This window comes from Micromys minutus (assembly GCF_963924665.1).
Source record: "Micromys minutus genome assembly, chromosome: X".
NCBI lineage: Eukaryota > Metazoa > Chordata > Mammalia > Rodentia > Muridae > Micromys > Micromys minutus.
In genome coordinates, this window is record NC_137970.1 from 125,885,587 (window position 1) to 125,907,653 (window position 22,067).

At 50.9% G+C, this 22,067-nt stretch overlaps 1 protein-coding gene across 1 annotated transcript; it reads left to right on the forward strand.

Annotated features, from left to right (window-relative positions):
* Window positions 1–1,519: 1,519 nt before the first annotated feature.
* Window positions 1,520–20,247, forward strand: LOC308415270 (synaptonemal complex protein 3-like; the record flags this gene model as incomplete). The annotated part of the gene is made up of 8 exons (XM_080910260.1): window positions 1,520–1,596; window positions 11,906–11,940; window positions 12,938–13,055; window positions 13,759–13,858; window positions 15,113–15,211; window positions 16,440–16,544; window positions 19,145–19,195; window positions 20,080–20,247. 8 exons carry the CDS (start codon window positions 1,520–1,522, stop codon window positions 20,245–20,247), a joined length of 753 nt encoding a protein of 250 aa, XP_080766386.1.
* Between the last annotated feature and the right edge of the window lie 1,820 nt (window positions 20,248–22,067).

The window sequence follows — 22,067 nt, forward strand, 5'->3', positions numbered from 1 at the left end:
CCACCCCTGCTCACTGTCTATGCCAGGATGCAAGTGGGCACCAGAAGGCACAGTGAGGCGGAGCACTGTGGACTCTGGGTTCCTGAAACAGCTTCCTAAGGATGCTGCTCTTCTCGTGAACTCCTGTGAGCATAGTTGTTCTCATGTTCCTTCTGTGAGCATAGGCCAACGGGGCCTATCTTGGAACGTCAGACCTTATCTGTAGGAATTTCCAACCATACAGAAAAATGGGGTCAGGGAAGACAAATGGTATTCTCGGGATCACCCCCCCACCAAGTCCTTCCCTTCCCACCCTCTATATCCCTGGACACCTGGCGGTGCACTCTAGGACCCAGTTCACCCCACAAATGTGCAGTGTCTCTTCTGTTGTACCCCCACCCACGTGTCACTGACTTCTAATCTGAGTTCACGATGCCTAAAGTGGCTTTCTACATAAATCAGTCTAGGAATGTCTCAGGGCACACCTTCTGGATGACGCAATAGTAAATGTGTACTGTGGCGGTATGGAGCTCAACTTCGGGATCACGGGCGGTGACCCTTCTCCTAGGAGGCTGTGTCATTTCTCAGGGTTGCTTTCCTCTGACCCAGCCCCCTTGAGGTCCTGGGCCTTGTCAAGCAGATATCTCCTGAGGACACTGGGGAAGACATGAGTGCCTCAGTTACTTTTGAGCTGCCATCTGCTGGACCTTCCTTGCACATGCTTTCCAGCAAGGCTAAATGAAACCCTGCCTCTCCACCATCCAGGCACCATGCCTTGGGCCCGAGAGAGCCCATCCCTCACAGGGTGCCCTCAGAAACCAAGGATGGCCGAGTTACAACTAGAGAGTGCAGGCTTTCTACCCTGCACAGGTCTGCGCCTGCTTCTGCTTCCCTCAGGCAGGACATTCTCAGCCCCACCTACTGCTTCACTTAGAAAACATACCTGGGAATAGCGAGTGTGTGTTCGAGCCCACAAACCAGGGCACCGATGCAGCATCTGTAGCTCAGTCATAGAGAAACGTGTCTGCGCTCATATCAGGCCACACTCTCCCCACTGCGCACTCCACCTGTGTATGCCTATTGCTCGCTCATGGGCTCTTAAAAGTCCTTACTTTCCTACATCCTGGTTAGAATTTAGCACTATTGCCACCTGCCTCCACTGTTTCCAGGTGTCGCCTCCGGGGCACTACCTTCAAAAGGCTCTCCAAAGTTTCTGAGATAGTTGCCTTTCTGCTGAAAAGGTGAAAAGTGCAGGCTATCTTCCCCAGGGACACACAGAGAAGTTTGGGAGGTGGAATTCTGAAATCTCTGTCTCCACACACACACTTTGGCCCCGGGATCAAAGGCCTTCTAACCGAGAGAAGTTGCACACAATCCCCTCTGTGAGGTGTCCTCTCACACGTGCTCCAGATGAGAACAATGGCTTCCGTCCCTGAGGTAAGTCAGACAGGAAGGCAGGGGACGGTCTGACGAGAGGGTACCAGAAGAGCACAACACAGTTGGCTCACACGCAGGGGCAGAGGTACACAGAGTGGTCCAGATGTTCCCGTGGGCCAGAGAGCAGCCCCAGCCGCGCACGCTGTGGAAAGCCCGGGTGATGCTTCACCCGACCGTGAGGTGAGCACGGTAAAGACTCAGACACAGACCCAAACTAATACCTGCCGAGGGAACAAACTCTGTCCCTTCCTTGGGTGTTCCTGCCACACTGATTTTTATCTCCCCTCTGGTCTGTCTAACTGCCACGAGTGGCCAGTTTAGAGGCAGCTGTCTTTGGGAGGCGGATTTTACTTTCTGCGTCAGGTCTCCAGGCCGAGAGAGTATCTTCACCACTAGGCTTCTACCATTCTCCAAGGTTTCCCCCCCACCCGCACCCTACCCCCTTCCGCATTTACCTCCTCTTAAATGCCTCCCCGCTTCTCTCTCAGACAATGGGAGCCGCAACTATCCAGGGTAAGGTGCTGTCACACAAACGGGGCCATCCTGTCAAGGAGAGCACATGTGACAATCGTTGCCAAACAGAGAGGGAGGTGTCCGTTTACATGGCGAACTATGCTCTCGGGGCCTGAAAAGATAAAGCTAGCAGCAAAGAAGTGTCACCTGAGGACAAAGAGACAGGGCTGAGTGAGCAGCCAGTCCTTGGGGCTTCTCTTCAAACTGTAGTAGTGAGGAACCTTCCTTCCGAGTCCCAGGGAAGAGCACACACGCTCCCAAGGCACAGACTCGCAGACTCAGCTCTCACACACGCTCAGGTTGGCTGCAGGCACCTACCTACGCGCTTTGCGAGTCTGTCTAGTCACTCCACCCCTCCAGTCTGTGAGTGTCCTTCGCAAACCTATCTGTAACCAGGAAAGAATGGCTTGTCCCCGTTGTCATGGCAACCACAGTGTCATAGGAAAACATTCCCTCCTAGTAGCCAGTTCTCTGAGGAAATCAGGAAGTACTAATCCACCCACCCAGGAGGCTGACTGTTCACTTACATCCCTGTCACCTGGTTCTCCCACCATCCCCTGCAGCTGCACACATGAAAGTAGGTAAGGGTGCACACAGTACAAAAGATGATACTGGCGTTCCAAGGGTCCCAGCTGGGCCTTGGATTTGAACACAGAGGGGCTGGAACAAGGCAAGACAAGAGATCACAGGTCGCCTCCTGCCTTCTAAAATAATAAGACCAGGGCCCACGCCTCAGAGGACCACCCTTTTCACTGCCAGAATTCAGAAGGCAGGCACTTTGTTTGTTCCTCCTGATGCAAATAAGCATTCCGGGTCATTTGGCAGAAAGCAGGGAGGACCGTGGACCTGCACAGGATAGAAAGCAGCACAGGAGTTCAGGTGGCAGCAGCATCAAAGAAAAAAAAATTTACCCTGCATCTCAAGGAGGAAGGGGAGCCAACTTCAAATGGCAGGAGGCTTTGAAAACCTCAAATCCCCCCTTCCAGTGACACTTTTCGTCCACACCTCCCAGGCCAAGCGCTCCCCCCACCAAGTGACACTTTTCCTCCAGCATTGCCACACCTCCCAAGCCAAGCGCCCCTCCCACCAAGTGACACTTTTCCTCCAGCATTGCCACACCTCCCAAGCCAAGCGCCCCTCCCACCAAGTGACACTTTTCCTCCAGCATTGCCACACCTCCCAAGCCAAGCGCCCCTCCCACCAAGTGACACTTTTCCTCCAGCATTGCCACACCTCCCAAGCCAAGCGCCCCTCCCACCAAGTGACACTTTTCCTCCAGCATTGCCACACCTCCCAAGCCAAGCGCCCCTCCCACCAAGTGACACTTTTCCTCCAGCAGTGCCACACCTCCCAAGCCAAGCGCCCCTCCCACCAAGTGACACTTTTCCTCCAGCAGTGCCACACCTCCCAAGCCAACCCAAACAAGCATCTTCTACTAGGAAGCAAGAATCCAAATGCTCCAAGCTACACAAGATATCTCATTCCGCTGCCACCACCCACATGCACACACCCATATTCTTCCTCAGGCACAGAGGAAACTGTGTTCCACTAAGCAGTCCCAAGCCATGCCTGCCACACTAGGCCTTTATCCTTTATGCCTTTATCCAGTGAGATATTTTGTCACCAGAATAGATGACACCAGTTGGGACCGACACCTCTTCAGGGTTTTTTTTTTTTTTTTTTTTCTTACTCTGCTCATAACTCATATATGGATCCTTACAGAACTCCGACTTTGGTCGGAACGATTTCAGTGAAAATGCTTTCAGTGTCCGTAAAGTGAATGCGCATTTCCTTTGAGGGCTTGGATACTATTCTGTTCTGTGGATGTGGCATGCTTGGCCCATCTCTTCATCATGTGGGATGATTCAGGACTTTGCTACTGTGATTTGGGCTGTCTTGAGCTTTGCCGAGCCGGCCTGTACTGGCTTGAATGCCCCTATTCGGGGAAGTGGCATCTACCTAGGGGTGGAGTGACCCTGAGATGGGCTGAGGCAACATTTGCCATCTTGATGATCACAAAGGTCCTCCCCACAGTGGACACGGCAATGAAAATTCCCACAGCAACAGGGCCTTCACAGTAATTCTTAATTTCCTTCCCAGATAGTCAGGCGGAGGCTTGCTGGGTTTAACTGCTGTCCTTGTATGTTTCTCGCATCCTCCAAGGTCTGACTTCATGGAACACGCGTCCTGAGCTTTGTGCATGCACAGATGGGGTGGTGGTGAAGCACGGCCAACTTAGATCCACAGCCCTTGGGGGAAGGCAGTAGGACCATGAAGTGTCCGAGCCGGAGCTGAACAATACTGTGATAGCCAGGAGTTGCACTTGTTCCTTGGATCAGACCAAGCTCTTGGAGGAGATCAGAAAGGGGACCGTGAGGACGGCAGTCCTAAAGAGGTTGGTCAGGAGTCTGTACAGTGACCATGGGATTAGGGGCCTCCTGTTTCTGCCCCCTTTGTACTATTGCAGACTCCACTGGCCACCCGGATCCCCGGAGAAGCAGCCACGAGCGATACTTAGACCAGAGGGGCTTCCTGCGGCCCAGTGTACAGGCACAACCAAAGACAGCTGTCCAGCATGCACATCATCTTCAAAGCTCAAGTTCCAGTTGTGCGCCTGTTTGGTGGGTGTCACTTCACCCGGTCTCCTGCTCGACTTGTAGCTTTGGGTTGTGCATGCACAAACTGGGATGTCACCTGAGAAAGGCTGGAAGTACTCTTCTGCCTTTCTGGAGAGTCTAACATCCTTACTTTCTGCACGTGAGGACTAGCCCTGGAAAAGGAGGGCCTCAGCTAATTGTAGTGAAGGATGTCTGTATAGCTGAGCAACTGCTATTAGGGCCACCAATGAGGTGATGCCACGGGCCTCGGGTCCACCCTGGAGTTCACAAAGCCCAGAGGGCCATCCTTGGAAAGTTTTGTCAAGGTGCCAGGAACTGTAAAAATGTGTGTGTGGGGGGGTGTTGGGGGGGTGGACAGCACCTCTGCCCTGCATCGACAAGGGACCTTCTGCCTGGCCCTTTCGATACCCTCTGTGCACCTCAGTGATTCTGCAAAGGTCCATGCTTCCTGCTGTCTTGCATGAACACATTGTGGTCTGCCTGTCCTGGACCTCCAGCAAGGGCGGTGGACCACTGTTGAGCGTGCTTCAACACCACGGCATCGGTGTGTGCACGGAACATGGGGACTCAGAACACAAGTTCCATGAAGTCGGGCTTTAAAGGTGACAGAAAACTGGCAGCAGAGTTTTCCGGTCATTTAGGCCCTTCCCAGGTGAGACCCAGTTTTGTGCATGCACAACTGGAAGGTCCACATCCATCGTGCGTGATTACGGGCTGTGCTGGCTATGGCAGTGGGGCGCAAGATGGAGCATCATTGGCCCGGCTCACACAGGGGAGACAAGGTTTTCCACGGGGCACGAGGAAAGGAGGAAGACCTGAGACCGACCACCCAGGAGGAGAAATAGGGTCTCAGGGATTGTGGCGAGCTATGTGTGTCCCTGGAGGTGAGTGATTCGGCACTGAGGCCCAGGAGAGTCCTGAGGTGAAGGTCTGGAATCTGAACTCCACAGTGGAGTGGAGGAGGCGGGAAGGGTGGTGTGGGAAAGCTTTGATACAAAGAAGCAGGGACTGAGGAGGGTGGGCAGGACAGCACATGTGCCTGTCCTAGGACTAGGGATCTGCCACATGGCCCTGTCTGAAGTCCTTGGGCACGGGAGACATTCACCCAGGTCCACACTTCGACACTTGGCCCTACTCAAATCGTTGGGTCCTTCCAGGCCGCAAGGGCACCGTTTCCTGTTCCCTCGTGCACGGTTGCTGGTGGGCCTGTTATGGTCTGATCCCCCCACACGCAGAACAGCCAGTTTGTTTTTTGCTTACCAGCTATTTCATATCGTTGCTTTAACATGCCTGCCAGGCATTGACACAGAGAAGCCACTTGCCTCAGGGCAAGGACATGCTGGCCTCATAGCCTGATATGTTCTGTATATTCTGAATGTTCTGTATGAAGTCTGCCAATCGCAAGAAGTTCCACACAGCTTTACTCCATAGGACCCATCAAATCAAAGGTCATTATGAACTGTCATTTGTTAGCATTTTTTGAGTCAGAGCTGACCAGCAGGCAGCACTTCCTGCACATGAACTCATTGTGGGTTTTGTTGTTTTCTTTTCCTTTATAAGCTGACAGAAAAATATACCCGCTGTCATCTTTCGGACAGTTCTGAGTTATGTCCCTGGTCTGACCAGCACTGAGGTGTGCACTCCATAAACTACTCTTACTTAGCTGAGATCAGCGTTCACGAGGTTTGTGTGGCGATTCCTGAACCCCCAACAAGCCTATCCAAGGACAAGGACTGGACAGGAGCGACGCATGCACCCACGCTTCTCCACAGAGGTGGAATACTCTCTGAAAGTGGGGGCCAACCTGCTTTGACCACCCTCCGGGGGAAGCAGGGCTTCGGGCAGCCGTGGTGAGGTGTGTTCTTGCAGGTGAGCGACCAGATATTAGGATCGTCTCAGTGAGGTGACGTCTGGTGCCCGAATTCCATACCGGGCGACCTAGGTGGGCCCCAGGAGGACTGTGTAACAAGGTCCTGTGAGGGTCTGAGGGACTGAGCCGAGTGAACGGGGCAGCAGGCGTGCTTGGGGAAAGACTTGGGGCGTTCTGCGTGCATCTTTCTGGGGTCCGTGGGTACTGCAGAAGTTCTCTGTGTCTGTGTGTCTACAGCAGGGCCCCTTGAAAGTGGTGTGGGTTCTTCAGGTCCCCTGAAAACCTTAACACAACGATTTCTGTTGCCGTTGTTGTGGTTGACAAGCGAGCAACCCCAAGCCCCATGTCACACATGTGTGATTGTCAGGTGGGCCTCTGCCCGGAACCAGGTTGGCCCGTGTCACGCATGTGCACACGTTTCCCACTGTGGCTCAGCACTTCCGGAAGTGACTTCGCACTAGCCGTGACCACCCTGAAGGGTAAGAGCGGGTTGGTGCGACAGTAGGAGGTGTAATTCCGTAGGTGAGCGACAAGGCATGCTGAGGCATGAGGTAAAACCCTTTCGGAGGTGTCGTCTCCCTGGCCCAGGACACTCTCGAGGGTAAGGGGGGTGTTGGGGGACTGTGGCAGGTGTGTGAGCCTAGCTGAGGAACAAGGTATCGCGAGACCCAAGGTAAAACCCTTCCGGAAGTGATAGCCAATGACGTGCCCCCCTCGAGGTGAGTGGGGTTCGTGGGGTTGCCAGAGGGCTACCTATTTCCCTAGCTGAGGGACCAGGTATCGCGAGACCCAAGGTAAAAACCCATCGGAAGTGACGTCCACAAGCAGCGCCCACTCTCGAGGGTAGGAGGGGTGGGGGCGTGGGGAACTGTAGGAGGGGTAACTCCACATCTGAGCGACAAGGTGTCCAGAGAGCGAAGGTTAAAAACCTCCCGGGATTGACGTCCAACATTTCAGCCTTGTCTCCAGGGTAAGAGGGCTTGGGGATTGTAAGGGCTGTGTTTCCTTAGCAGAGCGAAAAGGTATCATAAGACCCAATGTAAAACCCTTCCTTACCTGATGGCAAAGAAGTGTGACCACCCTGGAGGCTAAGAGGGGTTTGCGGGGATTGCAGGAGGTGTAGTTCCCCAGCTGAGCAACAAGATGCCCCGAGTCCCACGCTAAACCCTCCTGGAGGTGACGTCCAGTAGCCGTGCCCACCCTCGAGGATAAGAGGGTTTTGGGGGGATCGTAGGGGGTGTGTTTCCCTAGCTGAGCTACAAGGTTTCCTGAGACCCATGGTGAGAGCCTTGAGGAAGTGATGTCCCGTAGCTGTGCCCCCTCTGGAGTGTAAGCAGGGTTTTGGAGTATTAGAGGAGGCATAGTTCATTAGCTGGGAGAGGAGGTATCTCGAGCCCCAAGGTAAACCCCTCCTGGAAGTGACGTCCAATAGCCGTGCCCACCCTTGAGGGTAAGAGGGGCTTTGGGGGACCTTAGGGGTTGTATTTCCCTAGGGTGGTGAGATATCCGGAATCGTCAGTAGTATACTTCTGCAAGTGACTATAATCACTGAGGGAGACTGCTGTGAGGAGGGTTTCCCTAGCTGAGTGACAAGGTGTCCTGAGACCTGTAATGGAACACTTCCAGAAAGGATGTCTCCTTAACTTTGACTACCCTCGAGAGGAAGAGTGCATTTTGGGCGCGCCTTTGGGGGCTTTCCCCCTTGCTTAGTGCCTGTGCATCCCGTGGCAGGAATGTACTTCTGAACGTGACATCTCACAAGCTGTGACCACACTTTAGGGCATGAGGGGTTTGGGGGTGGGGTGCTGGGAGGCTTATTTCTATTTGTTTATTTATTTTTATTTAATTAATTATTGAGCTGAGTGACAAGATACCTGGACCCACAGTTGTACATGTCTTCAAGTGACTTCTCAGTAGCCGTGATTACCCTCGAGGGGAAGAGGGATTTGGGGGGATTGTAGGAGGTGTATTTCCCTAGCTGAGTCTAGACATCAGGGACACACAGTAGTACACTTCCACAAGTGATGTCTCAGTAGCTTGTACTACCCTCAGTTCTCCTTGGTTAGCCAGTGCAGGTTCAAGCTACTAGAGTCTGACCCCGGGCAGTTTGTTTTAGACATATTTAAGTACAGTGCAATTTGGGGAAAGAAGAGTTCCCCGGTTCCCTGTGGAGAACGACAACTCGGGCCTAAGTGCATGGAAAGCCTTTTGCAAAGTATAGGTGACATCTGCCAGGAGGATGTATTCTGCTTCTTGGGGGCCTGGGATCTGGTGTGGTTTCAGTCCTGCAGATAGTGTCGAGGTTACCAGGCCATAAAGTACATTTTGACGTCTCCCGTAAAGAAGGGTTCTCCCCTAAAGAGGGGTTCTGGTTTCCACCTCGCAGCTGGGGTGTGCGAACACTGCTTGGGGCTGCTCGGGCAGACTCGGGAACAGGTGATGGTCTAGGAATGTAGCCTAAGATGGGGCCCGGCCCAGGTGAGTAAGACAGAGGGAGTGCAGAGGCCAGTGAAGCAGGGGTTCCCAAACTCCTGGTCATCCAGGCGCCACTGGGAATTGGCTAGATCTGGAAAGAAGAGAGGCTGCACAAGCCAGTGATAAGCCCAGGGCCAGGGGGGAGGGGGAACTTTGGCCTAGCTCAGGGGCCAGTGTTCTTGTCCAAAGGTCAGAGGAGGGGCCTTCTGCAGGAGACTTAGGAGGCAAGGGCTTCTACCCACAGTGGTCCTTGAGGAGACAGTCTTTGCTTGTCCAAACTGTTTATTCATTGTTCATCATGGAAAATGGGTGCACGTGATTCACTCAGGGTGGACCAGAGGTTAAATACACTTTGCAGGAAGGAATGTTGGTGAAGGGAAGCTTATTGGCTGAACCCTTGGGGGCCCATCTATCTGGATACCACATTAGCACGAAGAACTGGGTGTTCTGTGCTATGTGACTAGGTGATCAAGATTTTAAGGGGTGGGGGATTTGTGGTCACATGTTCCAGGACAGAAACCAGGCGGGAGCAGATGAATCACCTCCCATTCTCCTATATGAGTATATAGCAGGGTTTCTGTATGCGCTGAACCTTCCCAGGTTTTGTCTGGTGACACAGTTCCACGGGTCTCACAGGGCTCTACTGACTGGCAAACAAAACTAAGGATGAAGGTCTAGGGGGTGGGAGTTCAAGATAAACCAAAAAGTCGGGGGATTCTGGTGTCACCTGACTCCACAGGTGGAACAGACCACCAGGCTCCTAACAACATCCACTCCCAGCGTTCTGGGTGGAAAGGGGGCGTATACATTTGTTCTGCTGAAGAGACGAGCCTGCCTGCATGCTTCACATCCCCGGGTTCCATATCCTTGTCTATATCCACAGGCTGCGTGTCATCTTGAGTGAGTGTATTGGGGAATCTCTGTATTTGCCTCTGGGGCATTCTTTGGGCCTCTCCTGGAGGCCTGGGTCCCCGAGTTTCTCCAGAAGCATCTAGACTGAGAGCGGGTAGGAATTTCACCTGACCCCACAGCAGGGCTCAACCAGGGCACGGCTCTGGTGACCTCACTGGCCATTGCTGGATTCGTGCTTGTGACTAGACACCAACGTTGGATCACTTGGCTTGGGGTCTAGCCAAGCTTGTCCTATCCTGGTGACAAAAAATCAGGAGAAAGAGCTTAGATCAAGGGCTACTGGGTTGTAGAAAGCTCTGCTTCCAGCCAGAATGATGGGACAGGATGTGATTGGACCTTGCAGGGCATCGATGTCACCCTCCCACCTTCTCTTTGCCCCAGCTCACATGGCCACAGCCTGTGGTGTCCTGGTCCCTGTTTTCATGTACAGTCATAAAATTCAGCATCTTTACTGTCCGTGCATCCCACCGTTGTTTCAGGAGTCCTGTCTGAGCCAGGAGGGTCCCAGCCATGTCAAGCAAGGCACAGAAGACCATGAAGAAAAGTGCCAAGTGCAGGAGGGTAGATAAGACCCTGCCATCAGATGACTGGAACCCAGAAGCAGCCAACCCTGGTAATAACTGATGGGGATTATGGGGCCCAACCATGGGTACGCTCTACTACTTGGCACATGCAGCATGGGGGCAGTCTCAGACTAAAAAGGGGTTTCCATGGTGTTGTGGCTGGGTGGGTTGGGAGGGAGGGCACAGAGGACAGAGGGATGCAGATTCAGTGTCTGACCTCTTATCCTGAAGCATGCTCTGGGTTTTGGTCCCCACCTGACATTCCCAGTGCATGGCAGAGATACAAGGCTCACAGAGACATTGGTCTTAGCCAGCATGTCTCTGGAGACGCCCAGGGTCACAGGGAATTTCCTTGTAAGTTTTGTATGCACACGTGCATCTGCTGTCTCTCGACTGGGGCCAGGCTGAGTTTCTCCTGTGTTGGTGGGGCAGGGGAGGGGCGTGAGTTCCTGGAAGACTGCTTCCAAACCTTTGTGTTGGACATGGGCTCAACCAACTGTGGAGTGAGTGATGAGGAGAATAGTATGCTTCGTTTGCAAAGATCTTTCCTTCCTTCTAGACGCAGCAGACAATCCAGCAGTTGGTACCAGTGAGATGGGCGGCCGTTCCTCAAGATCAGACATGCAACAGGCCAGGTGATGTCTTCAAGGTTTAGTTGGCCTTCCCCACGAGGTAGTTTCAGTGTGGTTGCCTGCAGGTATACAAAGCAAAATGTTCCCTTGCCAGAAAATGGATGTAAGTGGGGAATGTGGTGTTATGTGAAATAAGCCAGCCTCAAAGAGTCTACTTCTACCTGGGTTCTCTCCTCTGGGGTTCCTGGATTACAAATATGTCCATCAAATGATATAACCTGAACCCAGAGGGGAGGCCGGGAAGAGGCCAGCATTACCCAGGTGAGGGGAAGGTTTGCAGGGGCTGAGGGGAAGTGGTGAGAGGCAGACTCTGGAGGTTGCACATGGCCACCTGGCATGAAAGTTGAAGAGACACTGTCTGGGTGATGTAGGAGGATTGGCAGGAGGGACTTGAGGAAGGAGGAGAGTGAATATGGCTGGAGAGTGCTCGACACATGGTGAGTACACCTTTGTGAAAGCCTCCGGTGCACCAGGAATGGATTTCAGTAAACATTTAGTATACAATCCCCTATGCTGCCAGAACACAACAGACACAAAGCCACCGCTTGAGGAGAGGAGATACTTCTGTGCAGCTGCCTGCATTTGGGCAGGGAACACCTGGGGCGCAGTTTTCCTGAGCCTCCCAAGCCCAGCCTGGGGTGGGATGTCTGAGGATACAGTATAGGCTTTCAGTCACTTGTGCTCCAGGAAGTAACCCTGAGCCATGTGCCCATATGTATCTGCAGAGGACTCTTTGGTTCAGTACTAAAACAAGGATGAAGGAATAAAAGTAATGACCCAAAGAGAGGAAAACCCGACTTTACCCCCACAGAAGCTCTAGCCTTGGCAAAGCCTCTGTTTTTTTCCTTCAATGCACACTTAGGATGCTTGTCCTCAATTAAGGATGCTGTGTCATTTTTCCCACAGAGAGCCTATTCAGAAGAGGATGCAGGAATACGAAGGTGGGTTCCAGCAGGTCTTGTAGTCCCAGAGCTTTCTCTCCAACCCTCTGACTTACACAGGTTGAGAGTGTGGTCCCTGAGAGACAACAGAACTCTGGAACAGTTCTGTGACTCACAGGATGTTGCCAAAGAATAAGTTGTCCATTGGCCTTCAGGGGTTACCTTTACCTTACCTTTTAAGACACTACTGTAATCAGGGGAAATGGAGCTGTCACCTGGGCTGTGAGGAGAGCTTCCTGCTTCCTGCTCCCTGCTTACTGCATCTCTGAAGAGTGTCACTAGAGGTGATGGGAAAGCAGATAAATCTCTGCTCTTTAACTTACTGCAGGAGCAATGCCTGAGATTGCAACAGCCGTTTTCCAACTTGTGAATTAAATCCTGCTTCTGGCTTTCCAAAGTTGCTCTCCACCATGAACCCCTGTCAAAGGAGAGCTTGTAAAAATAGCCTTTAGTCTGTAGACGCTTAGGAGCCTGTCAGGGAACTCCCAAGGCAGCACCGGGAAGAAAAGCAAGTGCATGCCACACCAGCTTGTTTTCTGTCATCCAAGGTAACAACCACAGTGTACAACATGTCCCTCCGACCAAGTCAGGCTATATTCTTTGTATAGGCAGACCAAGACAACATTACCAGAGAGCCACAGTCAATTCTTAGCATGTAGAGTCAGTTCACACAAGCAGGGAAGTCTGACAGCATTGTTCTTTCTGCTACACAATAAGAGCTGGGGTTTTGAAGTGTTGAGAAAATTGTTTGTCCACGGCATTCTTTAGTCAGGCTCCATGCCCCACGCCTGTATTGCTAGCACTTAGGAAGTAGAGAGGGAAAAAGGAACTTGAGGATGGCCTCATTTATGTATCAAGTTTGAGACCAGCCTAGGCTAGAAGAGACAACAGGCCCATAGTTATTCATATTACCCTGTAGGTGGTGTGTCTGGGATGAAAAAGCATTTCTTCCTCTGGATATTTGATGTAAGGTGATGCCCTTTCCTTTCTCTCACAGGAGATGTCACCAGCTTTCTTAAGGAAAAGAGGAAGCAGTTTAAAGAGGATGTGAATGAGTCTTTCAGAATCCTGAATGAAAACCTCCAGGGTATTTTGAAAGCTCAGGAGCAGTCAAGGTAACATGATGTGACCATCTTCCATAAAGGAGATCTGTGAAGCCTTCACTCTAGCCAAGTCTCTCCTGTCTGCCCCCTCGATGGTACACAGAGTCAAATCCATGATGGGTTTTGCGGAGCACTGCCTTTTTCTCTATGACCTGGTCCTATGCATAAACAATGGGAACCGAGATGTGTTGGGTGCAAGACTGCCATCCCTCCCCTCTCAGATAACAGTACAGGTAACATCTAGTAGGGCAAGCCAGTCCTCTGTGGTCTACAAAACTGTACCTCTCAGGAGGTATCACCAGAGTTCTCCTTTGTAAGTACCACTTGGGCAAAGGGCTCTGTGTGCTCTGGCTGTCTGTAAACTACCCATAGGATATGTTGCTTTCAGGATATGGTCTTAGGCTCTCGGGATTTATAGGTTACTCTGTAAGGGGAAGGGAAGCTGAGTCTACTTTTAAGCCAGAAATGCAATCTTGGGAGAAGTATACACTAATGCATCCTCATGGTTTGAGAGGGAAGACATGTGAAATGATGTCTCTCTTAGCAGTTTAATTCTTCTGGAGTGAGTGTCACATTTCACCTCCCATGAGAAAGCAACTCTTTCCCTGTTTGTCTTTTGTTTCTAGCTCCTGTTTCACAATGATGAGTGTGTGACAGTGGCTTGCCCCCACCCAGTGTGACCATGCTCTGTAATCAGAACTGTGTTGTTTCACAGGCAGGAGCTTAAGTCCATATACTGCGAAACGTTTGGGTCCCTGTACCAGAAGTGGCTGGATGAGGTGGGCAGCACAAAGGACCAAGAAGAACACCTCAGTGTGAGTGGTTTGCTCAGCTTGGAACAGATCTGCTGAAACTGCCATGCCATTTCTCTAGTGTCAGGGTTGCCTGCAGCAGGCCCACAAGGAAGGGACAGGACTTGAGCTCAGGGAGACAAGGAGGGTGGTTGATGCAGTGAAGAGAATTGGGCCATCCTCCCTGGTTTGTTCTTCTTCCCTCCTGTGCAGAGATGACAAGGGTAAGGGGGTTTAGGAGCCAGCATGGTGGGCGTATCTGTCATGGGATGAGCAGGTCCTTACTGTCTGCAGAGTGCAGGGGAAGGTATGGGATTGTGTCCTGAGGGGGGACACTTCAGGATCCACAAGGTGCAGATGGCAAACAGTGGGAGGGCCCCAAGTAGCCTTCTGACACAGTGATCAGGGATGCAGAATGAGAGCAGTCCCTGTGGCTGTGGCGGAGCAGGTGGGGCCTTAGCTGTCCATGGTTGGAGTTCAGACCAGCCCTGTCCCAGAGGAGAAGAGGGAAAGGTCTCCATGCAGTGATGGAACGGTGATGGTGACCGAGTCATGGTTAACCTGGAGATGAGAATGGGGTTTTAGGGGCAGGTAGTGGACTCACTGCTGTCTCTGGGACTCTTTCTTCCTGGGGAAGGATGGAGCAGTTCCGCCTGGAGATTCTAAGTTCCAAAGTTGGGAGAGCAGATGTGGGAGAAATCAGACTGTGGACCTTTTAGACCTGTGTATTGAGTGGTTTCAGCTTTTGCAATTGATTCTTTCTGTGGAATGCTCACAGCTGGAGCTGATATATCGTTGTTAATCGTCTTCTCTCTAATTCCATGTTGAGAATGTATTTCTCGGGGTGTCACAATGTGGGGAGTCACTGACAGATAAGGAAGTTTTAGGTGAAAAACTCCATTGGAAAGAAGTGTTCCCTTGGAAGCTAATCTCTGTGTGCATTGAGCTTGACAAAAAAAATTAATACTTCATAAAACAGGAGCCACAATAGAAGCTTTGTCCTCTGTTTTGCTGGGTAGGAATCTACAGATTAGATGGATCTCATTTAAATTTCAAAATGAGTAGCTATTTCATTGGAACTTTGCCCATTTACGACAGAATGTCTCACCCTGTGACCGATCAGACATTGTCATGTTGTTTTTGGCATTGAGGGTCATGACTTGAACCTCGATCACGAATGATAGAACCCACAAAACAGCTTGGGACGCAGTTATTGTAAGCAGCAGGGTTGGATGTCCAGTTTTACCGTCATTTTACCATGGATTTCCTCTATTTCAGTTTTTAACTCAGCAGCAACTGAAGATTTTACAGACGGCTATAGAGGATCACAAAACCAAGCTTGAAGACGCTAAGGATATGTGTGACAATGTTTTGAAGGTCTGAGAGATTGCACATGTGAACAGAACACATCCTTATGTCTCACCGTGTGTCTGTAAAAGCAGGAGACAGAATGGTCCTTTCTCAATCTGTGGGAAAAGTAATTGGCTTTGAAATCGGCAGTCACCTTCTTCTTGGAATATTCTGCTTAAACGTGGGGACAAGGCTAGGTTTTGTTTACCCCGGGAAACTGATGATCTTTAGTTTAGTTTAGTTTTAGCATGGGAGCTGCTGAGTGGAGACTGGCTCTCTTGATGCCCCTCTGCTGTTTCTCTCAGTCTTCTGTACTTCCCTAGACCCCGGCTCTGGAGAGCTGTTGTCCAGAAATGGGGCCTTTTCCTCTTCCATATTTCCCAGTGGCCTTCCTTCTTAATTCTCCCTCTTTCCTGTGTCCTCTGCAAACACCCCTCCTCCAAAGTTCCACTGGGTGCCTCTGTCCTGTCTTCCCTCCTCCCCGTGTACCAGCTTCCCCTGAAGTGTCTCCTGGTCCCTGCCCGTGCTTTGCTTCTGCTCTTGGCCCAGATAGAGCCCTGTGCCTTGCCTTCCCTATGGAAATCCTATGTTTTCACCACTGGAAGTCGCCATGTGTGTCCTCTTCAGTAACAGAGCCAGCAGGTTCCCCTTCCACACCCATTTTCAGCCAGCATACAAGTCCTGTGCCCTTAAGCTCCCCTGGGAATAGGGCAGAGACTGGAGAGCCGTTTTGTAGTCTATGGACAGAAGGTGACATGGTTAGTCCTTCCTCCTCTGTATCCACCACTGCAGTGTTCTTTGAGAGATGATCAGAGGGGATCAGGAGTCCTCACTTCAGCTTTACTTAGCTTAAAGGGGCCTGCAGTTGCATGCTGTGTCTTCTCTGTGAAAATTACATTCCATGGACACGGTGAACAAATGGCTCCTTCCCCTGGGAAACCCCGGGGGTCTCCATTACATGCCTGGGCCTCTTATTCCTTGTTTGGTCTCGGTGGCCTTTACCTTCTCATCCATCCTTTTTCTGAGATAAGTGCCTTAGCTGTTCTCTTCTCACAGTGGTACTGAGCTCAACTGTGGCACTGCAACTTTATGAGGAGAGTTTATCTAGATGCACCGGAGTAGCCACTGTTCTTACTTTAATTTGTAACAAGGATCATTTGGATAGGCAAAGTCAGTACTTTTTTAATCAGATGACGTGAGGTGTCAAGTCAGGGCTTCAGGATCCAGTACCTTCTTTTGTTGTTGTCTGTTTCAGAAAGCCAAGGACTTGAGTAAACATGGCAAAACCTTTATTGGCGGTCAGAAAACTAAAGTGGAGAAGGAAATCTCCAAGGTGCAGGACAGAGTTATCATGGAAACTGTAAGTCCTGTGTCTGTATCGCTGTGTGCCTCCTATTAGCCGGCTTCCTATTATCAGAAACGTGATGAAGATTCTCTAAATCTCCATTTTTCAAACAGCAAGAGCAAGATGTATCCGTCCTTGAAACATACGTTCAGTCCCTGATTTCTGAGGACGCCATCTGAGGCTCACACCTGCGATGAACAGGGAAGGGATCATTGGGCATGCTAAGAAGACACTATTAGCAGTCGGTGCAGCTCCTTTCTCTTTACTTTGTTTGTTACAACTGAGACTGAGACTCTGTTAACCATTAAGTGAAGCCCCAGCAGTTCTATGAGTAGCAACAGTTAAGTGCATGATGTCCAGGCCCATGAATGCAAGGGGGATAGATACATTCTGCCCAGTAGTGGCAATTACATTTTGGAAGCAAATGTCATTTGATTTTGTGGATGGTTCTCTGTCACTTCCCCAAAGTGAATGTTACCTTACTTATTTCAGGGGAATAAAGATGAGACCCGTTTCATGTGCATGCTTTCATTTATTCATGAGGTCACAGAGCCAGTTCCACTGCAACTGGAACATGAACTCAACAGGCCACTGAAACATGCTGAACAAGCACGTTCGGGTGCTCAGATGTGTTAAACTGTTAACACGATTCCCACAGTAGAGCCAGAGCCTAATGTGTCCGGTCTGAGCGAGTTGTGGTGCTGTGGCATTTCCCAGACACACCCAGACTCATTTTGATGCTGTCTTCAACACTGGTTGAAAGCTACCTGTCCTTAGCTTTGGTTTTATCAGCATGTGTCTGTGTCACCATTTGTGGTTCCAGTGTTTTGGGTGGGTGTTTACCAGAGCATTTTCTAGGGCTCTCCTTGAAAATTCCTTACATTCTCCTGCTCTGGGAGAATCTGGTGTCGGACCCTCCTCCATGGGTCCAGCCCTTTTGGCCTTCCCCTTCAACCCAGATCCTTGCTTTGCAGGACCCCACACTGTTTAGGAGATTCTGCAGGACTCCTCCTCCTCTCACCTCTTTCTATTAGATACCCCTTTTCCTGATAATCCTAGGGGGCTCACTGGCCTTTTAGATTCTGTTTTGTTCACACATCAGCCTGCCTGGGATGATTGCCAGCAACTTTTGCAGAGTCTCTCTTTACCAGTTTATTATTCTAGAGGCCAGAAAGAACATCCCTGGGGCAAAAGGGACTCCCACTCAGAACCCTGCTGACTTAGACCAGGGATTCCCTCTTCAAAACCAGCCTGGACTACAACTCTCCTGAAGGTAGGGAGCACAGGCAAGTCTATCACCAGGCTCCATTGGCAGGTATCACGAGGGTTTCAGGATGAACCACCAATTTGACAAAGGTTCGAGAGGTTAAGCAGGGACCGGATGAGTCGCCCTCAGCCTTTCTAGAGTAGCTCATAGAGGCATCCTGCCAATATGCACCCCATGAGCCAAGCAGCACGGAGCACAAAGCTACTGTGACTAGGACCTTTATACACCAGTGTATAGGTGTCAGATAAAAGCTTCAGAGGCTAGAGAGACGATGGGATAAGTCGTTGTGGGATTTAGTGCAGGTTGTTGAGAAACTTTGCCATAATTTCTGTCGACAGAGGAGGAGACAGAGCATGGAAAGGGAAAGGAAGAAGATGAGAGAGAGGGGGAGTGGGGGAGAGGCATCGAGGGTGAGAGGGGGGAGGAGGGAGGGAGGGAATAAGAATGGGCAGGAAAGGAATTTACAGAGGGTCCTGGCCACAGTGGTGAGGGACAGGGAATCAGGAACCAAGTCTGGCACTAGGAAGGAGCCTCTCGACAAGGATCAATGTGCAATGTGCTTACTGTAAAGAGAAAGGCCACTGGGCCAGGGACTGTCCCAACAATAAGAAAAGGGGACCCCAACAAGGGACCCCTGGACCCGTGGCCTCAAAGTTCTTACCATACGAGAAGACAGGATCTAGGAAGGATGGGGTTCAGAACCACTCCCTGAGTCCCGGATAACCTTGAAAGTGGAGGGGAAACCTATCCAGTTCCTTGTAGATACTGTAGGGGCTCAATGCTCTGCCCTGCTAACAACAGAAGGACCCATGTCAAACAAAAAGCCTTGGGTTCAAGGGGCTCCCCGCACCAAACATTGATTCATGGACTACCCGAGGATCTGTGAATCTCAGAGGGGGCCAGGCATCCCACTCACTCATAGTAATGCCAGACTGCCCCTGCCCCTTGTTGGGGAGAAGCCTCCTGACTAAGATGGGAGCACAGATTCACTTCCACCCTGATGGACCACAGGTTAGAGAGTCAAAAGCAGAGCCCGTACAGGTCCTAACCTTTCACTTGGAGCATGAGTATCAATGAGTATCTTACCTGCCTCGGATAAAATGGACTGGTGGCTGCAGACTTATCCAGAAGCGGGGGGGGGGGGTACTGCAGGAAAGGCGGGGCTAAGAACCAACCCCCTCCCGTCCCTGTCCATCTAGAACTGAAAGCCCAGGTAAGCCCAATAGGGGTGCGTCAGTACACCATGTCAAAGGATGCACGAGACGGGATCATGCCACACATCATCTGGGTACTCCAACTCAGGGTTCTGTGTAAGTGCCAGTCAGACTGGAACACACTTCTCCTACAGGTTCGGAAACCTGGAACCAATGACTGCCTGCCAGTTCAAGATCTCGGAGAGGTAAACAAATGGGTGGCCGATCTCCACCTCACTTACCTAAACCCTATATCCTGTTGAGCTCATTGCCCCCATCCAGAACCTGGTACACAGTCCTGGACTTGAAGCAAATGCATCGATGGACTCATCTAGAGGTCGACAAACTTCTGAGGACCACCTTGTGGTCAAATTCTTTTGTGCCAGATTTGAGGCATCTAGTGGGCAAGTAGTAGATAACTGTGTGCCGTGTCAGAAGGTGAATGCATGGAGAACTAAGGTAGAAAAAGGAAAAAGGCCGAGGGCGGACATACCCGGGCTTTACTGGGAAGTAAACTTTACTGAGATTAATCCAGGAACATATGGATATAAATATCTATTAGTCTTTATAGATACCTTTTCTGGATGGGTGAAAACCTCCCCACAAAGAGAGGAACGGCGGCGGCGGTGGTAGCAGGGAAGATTCTAGAAGAGATCTTCCCTAGGTTTGGCACCCCGGAGGTAATTGGATAAGACAATGGGCCAGCTTTTGTTTCCCAGGTAAGTTGGACATTAGCTCATTTCTTGGTGACCAATTAGAAACTTCATTGTGCATACCTTCCCCAAAGTTCAGGGCAGGTGGGAAAAAAATGGAGTAAAACTCTAAGAGACCTTAAACTCAAATGACCTTGGAGACTGGTGCAGACTGAGTGGATCTCCTTCCTTCATCCCCTTTTAAGGTTAGGAACACCCCTCCCACTTCAACTTGACCCCCTTTGAGATACTACATGGGACCCCTACTCCTCTTACCCTATTGAGGGATGTTCTTGAATTGACTTGCCATAATGATAGTGGTTTATGTGTCAGACCTAAGGCTCTGCAGACAATTCAAAGAGAAGTCTGGGCTCAGTTGGCCGTGGCCTATGTTCCAGCTGCCCGGAGACTGTTCACCCTTTCCAAATCGGAGGCTCGGTCTACAGGAGACGCCATCAGACCCTGACCCTCAAACCACCCTGGAAGGGACCGTACCTGGTTTTGCTGATTACATCAACAGCATTCGAGGTGGACGGGATCGCAGCCTGGACACACCTCCCATGTGAAACCTGCTCCAGACCTGAGCCGTCTGACATCTCCAGTTGGAAAATCAAAAAGACCTACAACCCCCTAAAACTCAAGATACCCCCAAAACTATGAACTGACTACTAGTTTGTCTGTGGTTGGACATCTCGAGAATTTGAGCAACCCCCATTCCCCTGCTAGACTTACATGGCAGGCCCTATCAGCTACAGGTGTGGTCCACATGTAATGAAGCACGCACACCCTTACTCCTGGTGGTCCACTTTAACCCCAGATTTGTGTTTATTAGCTGCCAGTTTGGACACGTGGGATATTCCAACTCAGGAACTGGGAGAAGAACTAGCAGAATGCAAGGGTGTACACACATGATTCCTGAAGCCCTGTCCCCGGGGTGGTCTGGGAGGATGAGGATAAGGGTGTGGGTACCCTCAGCTAAGGAGTGAACCTGGGCTATGTGTGCCCCAGAAATGAGCAGACTAGGGCATGGGCCCATAAGTGAGCAGAAACTGATGGCTACTTTTGTAGTGCGTGGAGTTGCGAGCCTGCTTCCCACTCCTCATGGTATTTAATTACTGTAAGAAGGAATTCCACAAGTGGTGGTGTGGGGGAATAACACGCAGAGGCTGTTACATGAGTCCACGGACCAGTAGGGCCTCCGGGTCTTTTGGGGTTCTGGTCACCTTCCGTGACATCACCCGGGGAAGTGGTAGCTGAGTAGGAGAAGGGCATTGCTGTAATTTCTCCTACAACCCCCTCTCCATCTGATTAACTGAAGCAGGAAAAGGAACACGTACTCGAGAAAAGAGAAACTCCTAGAGACTAAGGCTATATCAGTTAGGCTATGATAATGGGCTTCTGTGCACTGTCCACTTGCGGATTGAGGCCTTGACCACCTCCATCGGGCCTAACTCTGTTTCAGTCCCAGCATTTCCGGCCTCTCGACACACTATGCCAAGCCTTAAGGTGTGGCCCAAGGTAGTGACTGGGGTTACTGCAGTAACCAGCATGGCTTTGATAATAGAGAATTAGTTCTCTAATCAGGATCCCCAGGGCAATGTGCACCCGCTTCTAAACCTTACTGAAAAGTCTTTTCCTAGTTCCAAACTCAACCAAGCCTCCCCTTCCCACCTCTTGTTGGCTCTGCTATATTGCAGTTCCCCCATATTCTGAGAGAATAGCTGCCTCGGGTCACAGAAGACAGATGAGGGCTTCCGTTGGAGGTCCAACACACTCTCACCTTGCAACAAGTGTCAGGGCAAGGACTAGGCACTGTCCTCCTAGGGGACGTGTTTCTTTATAACTCTACTCATGAGTATGGTAGACCGGATGTGTATTTGATTCACCCTGAGGATACCTGGTGGGCTTGCTCTTCAGGATTGACCCCTTGTGTACATCTACAGGCCCTGAATCACACCAAGGGGTTTTGTGTCTTAGTTCAGCCGATGCCTCGACTCCTGTATCATCGGGGCTCCGAGGTCTTTGGTATGCTAGAGAAGACTCAATCTAATTGGAGAAAGAGAACTGGTTACAGTCTTTGCCTTGAATGTGCTTCTGGGAGCCAGCCAGGGAGGGTTAGGAACGAGACTTGGTACCACTGATATTGGTACCCGGACTAGGGAGATCAAACTGGAGATGGCACCTTTTGAGAGTGGCAGTGAGCCAATGGAGATCGGAAGGCCCATTGGTAAGTACAGAGATTGGCATTACTATTCCTTCCAGTAGGGTACTTACAGTTATGAAGTAGCAATGAAATAATGTTATGAGTGGGGGTCGCCACACCTGAAGAACTGTATTTCAAAGGTGGGGAACTACTGCTTTAATCTCTCATCGCCAAGCCTCGGAT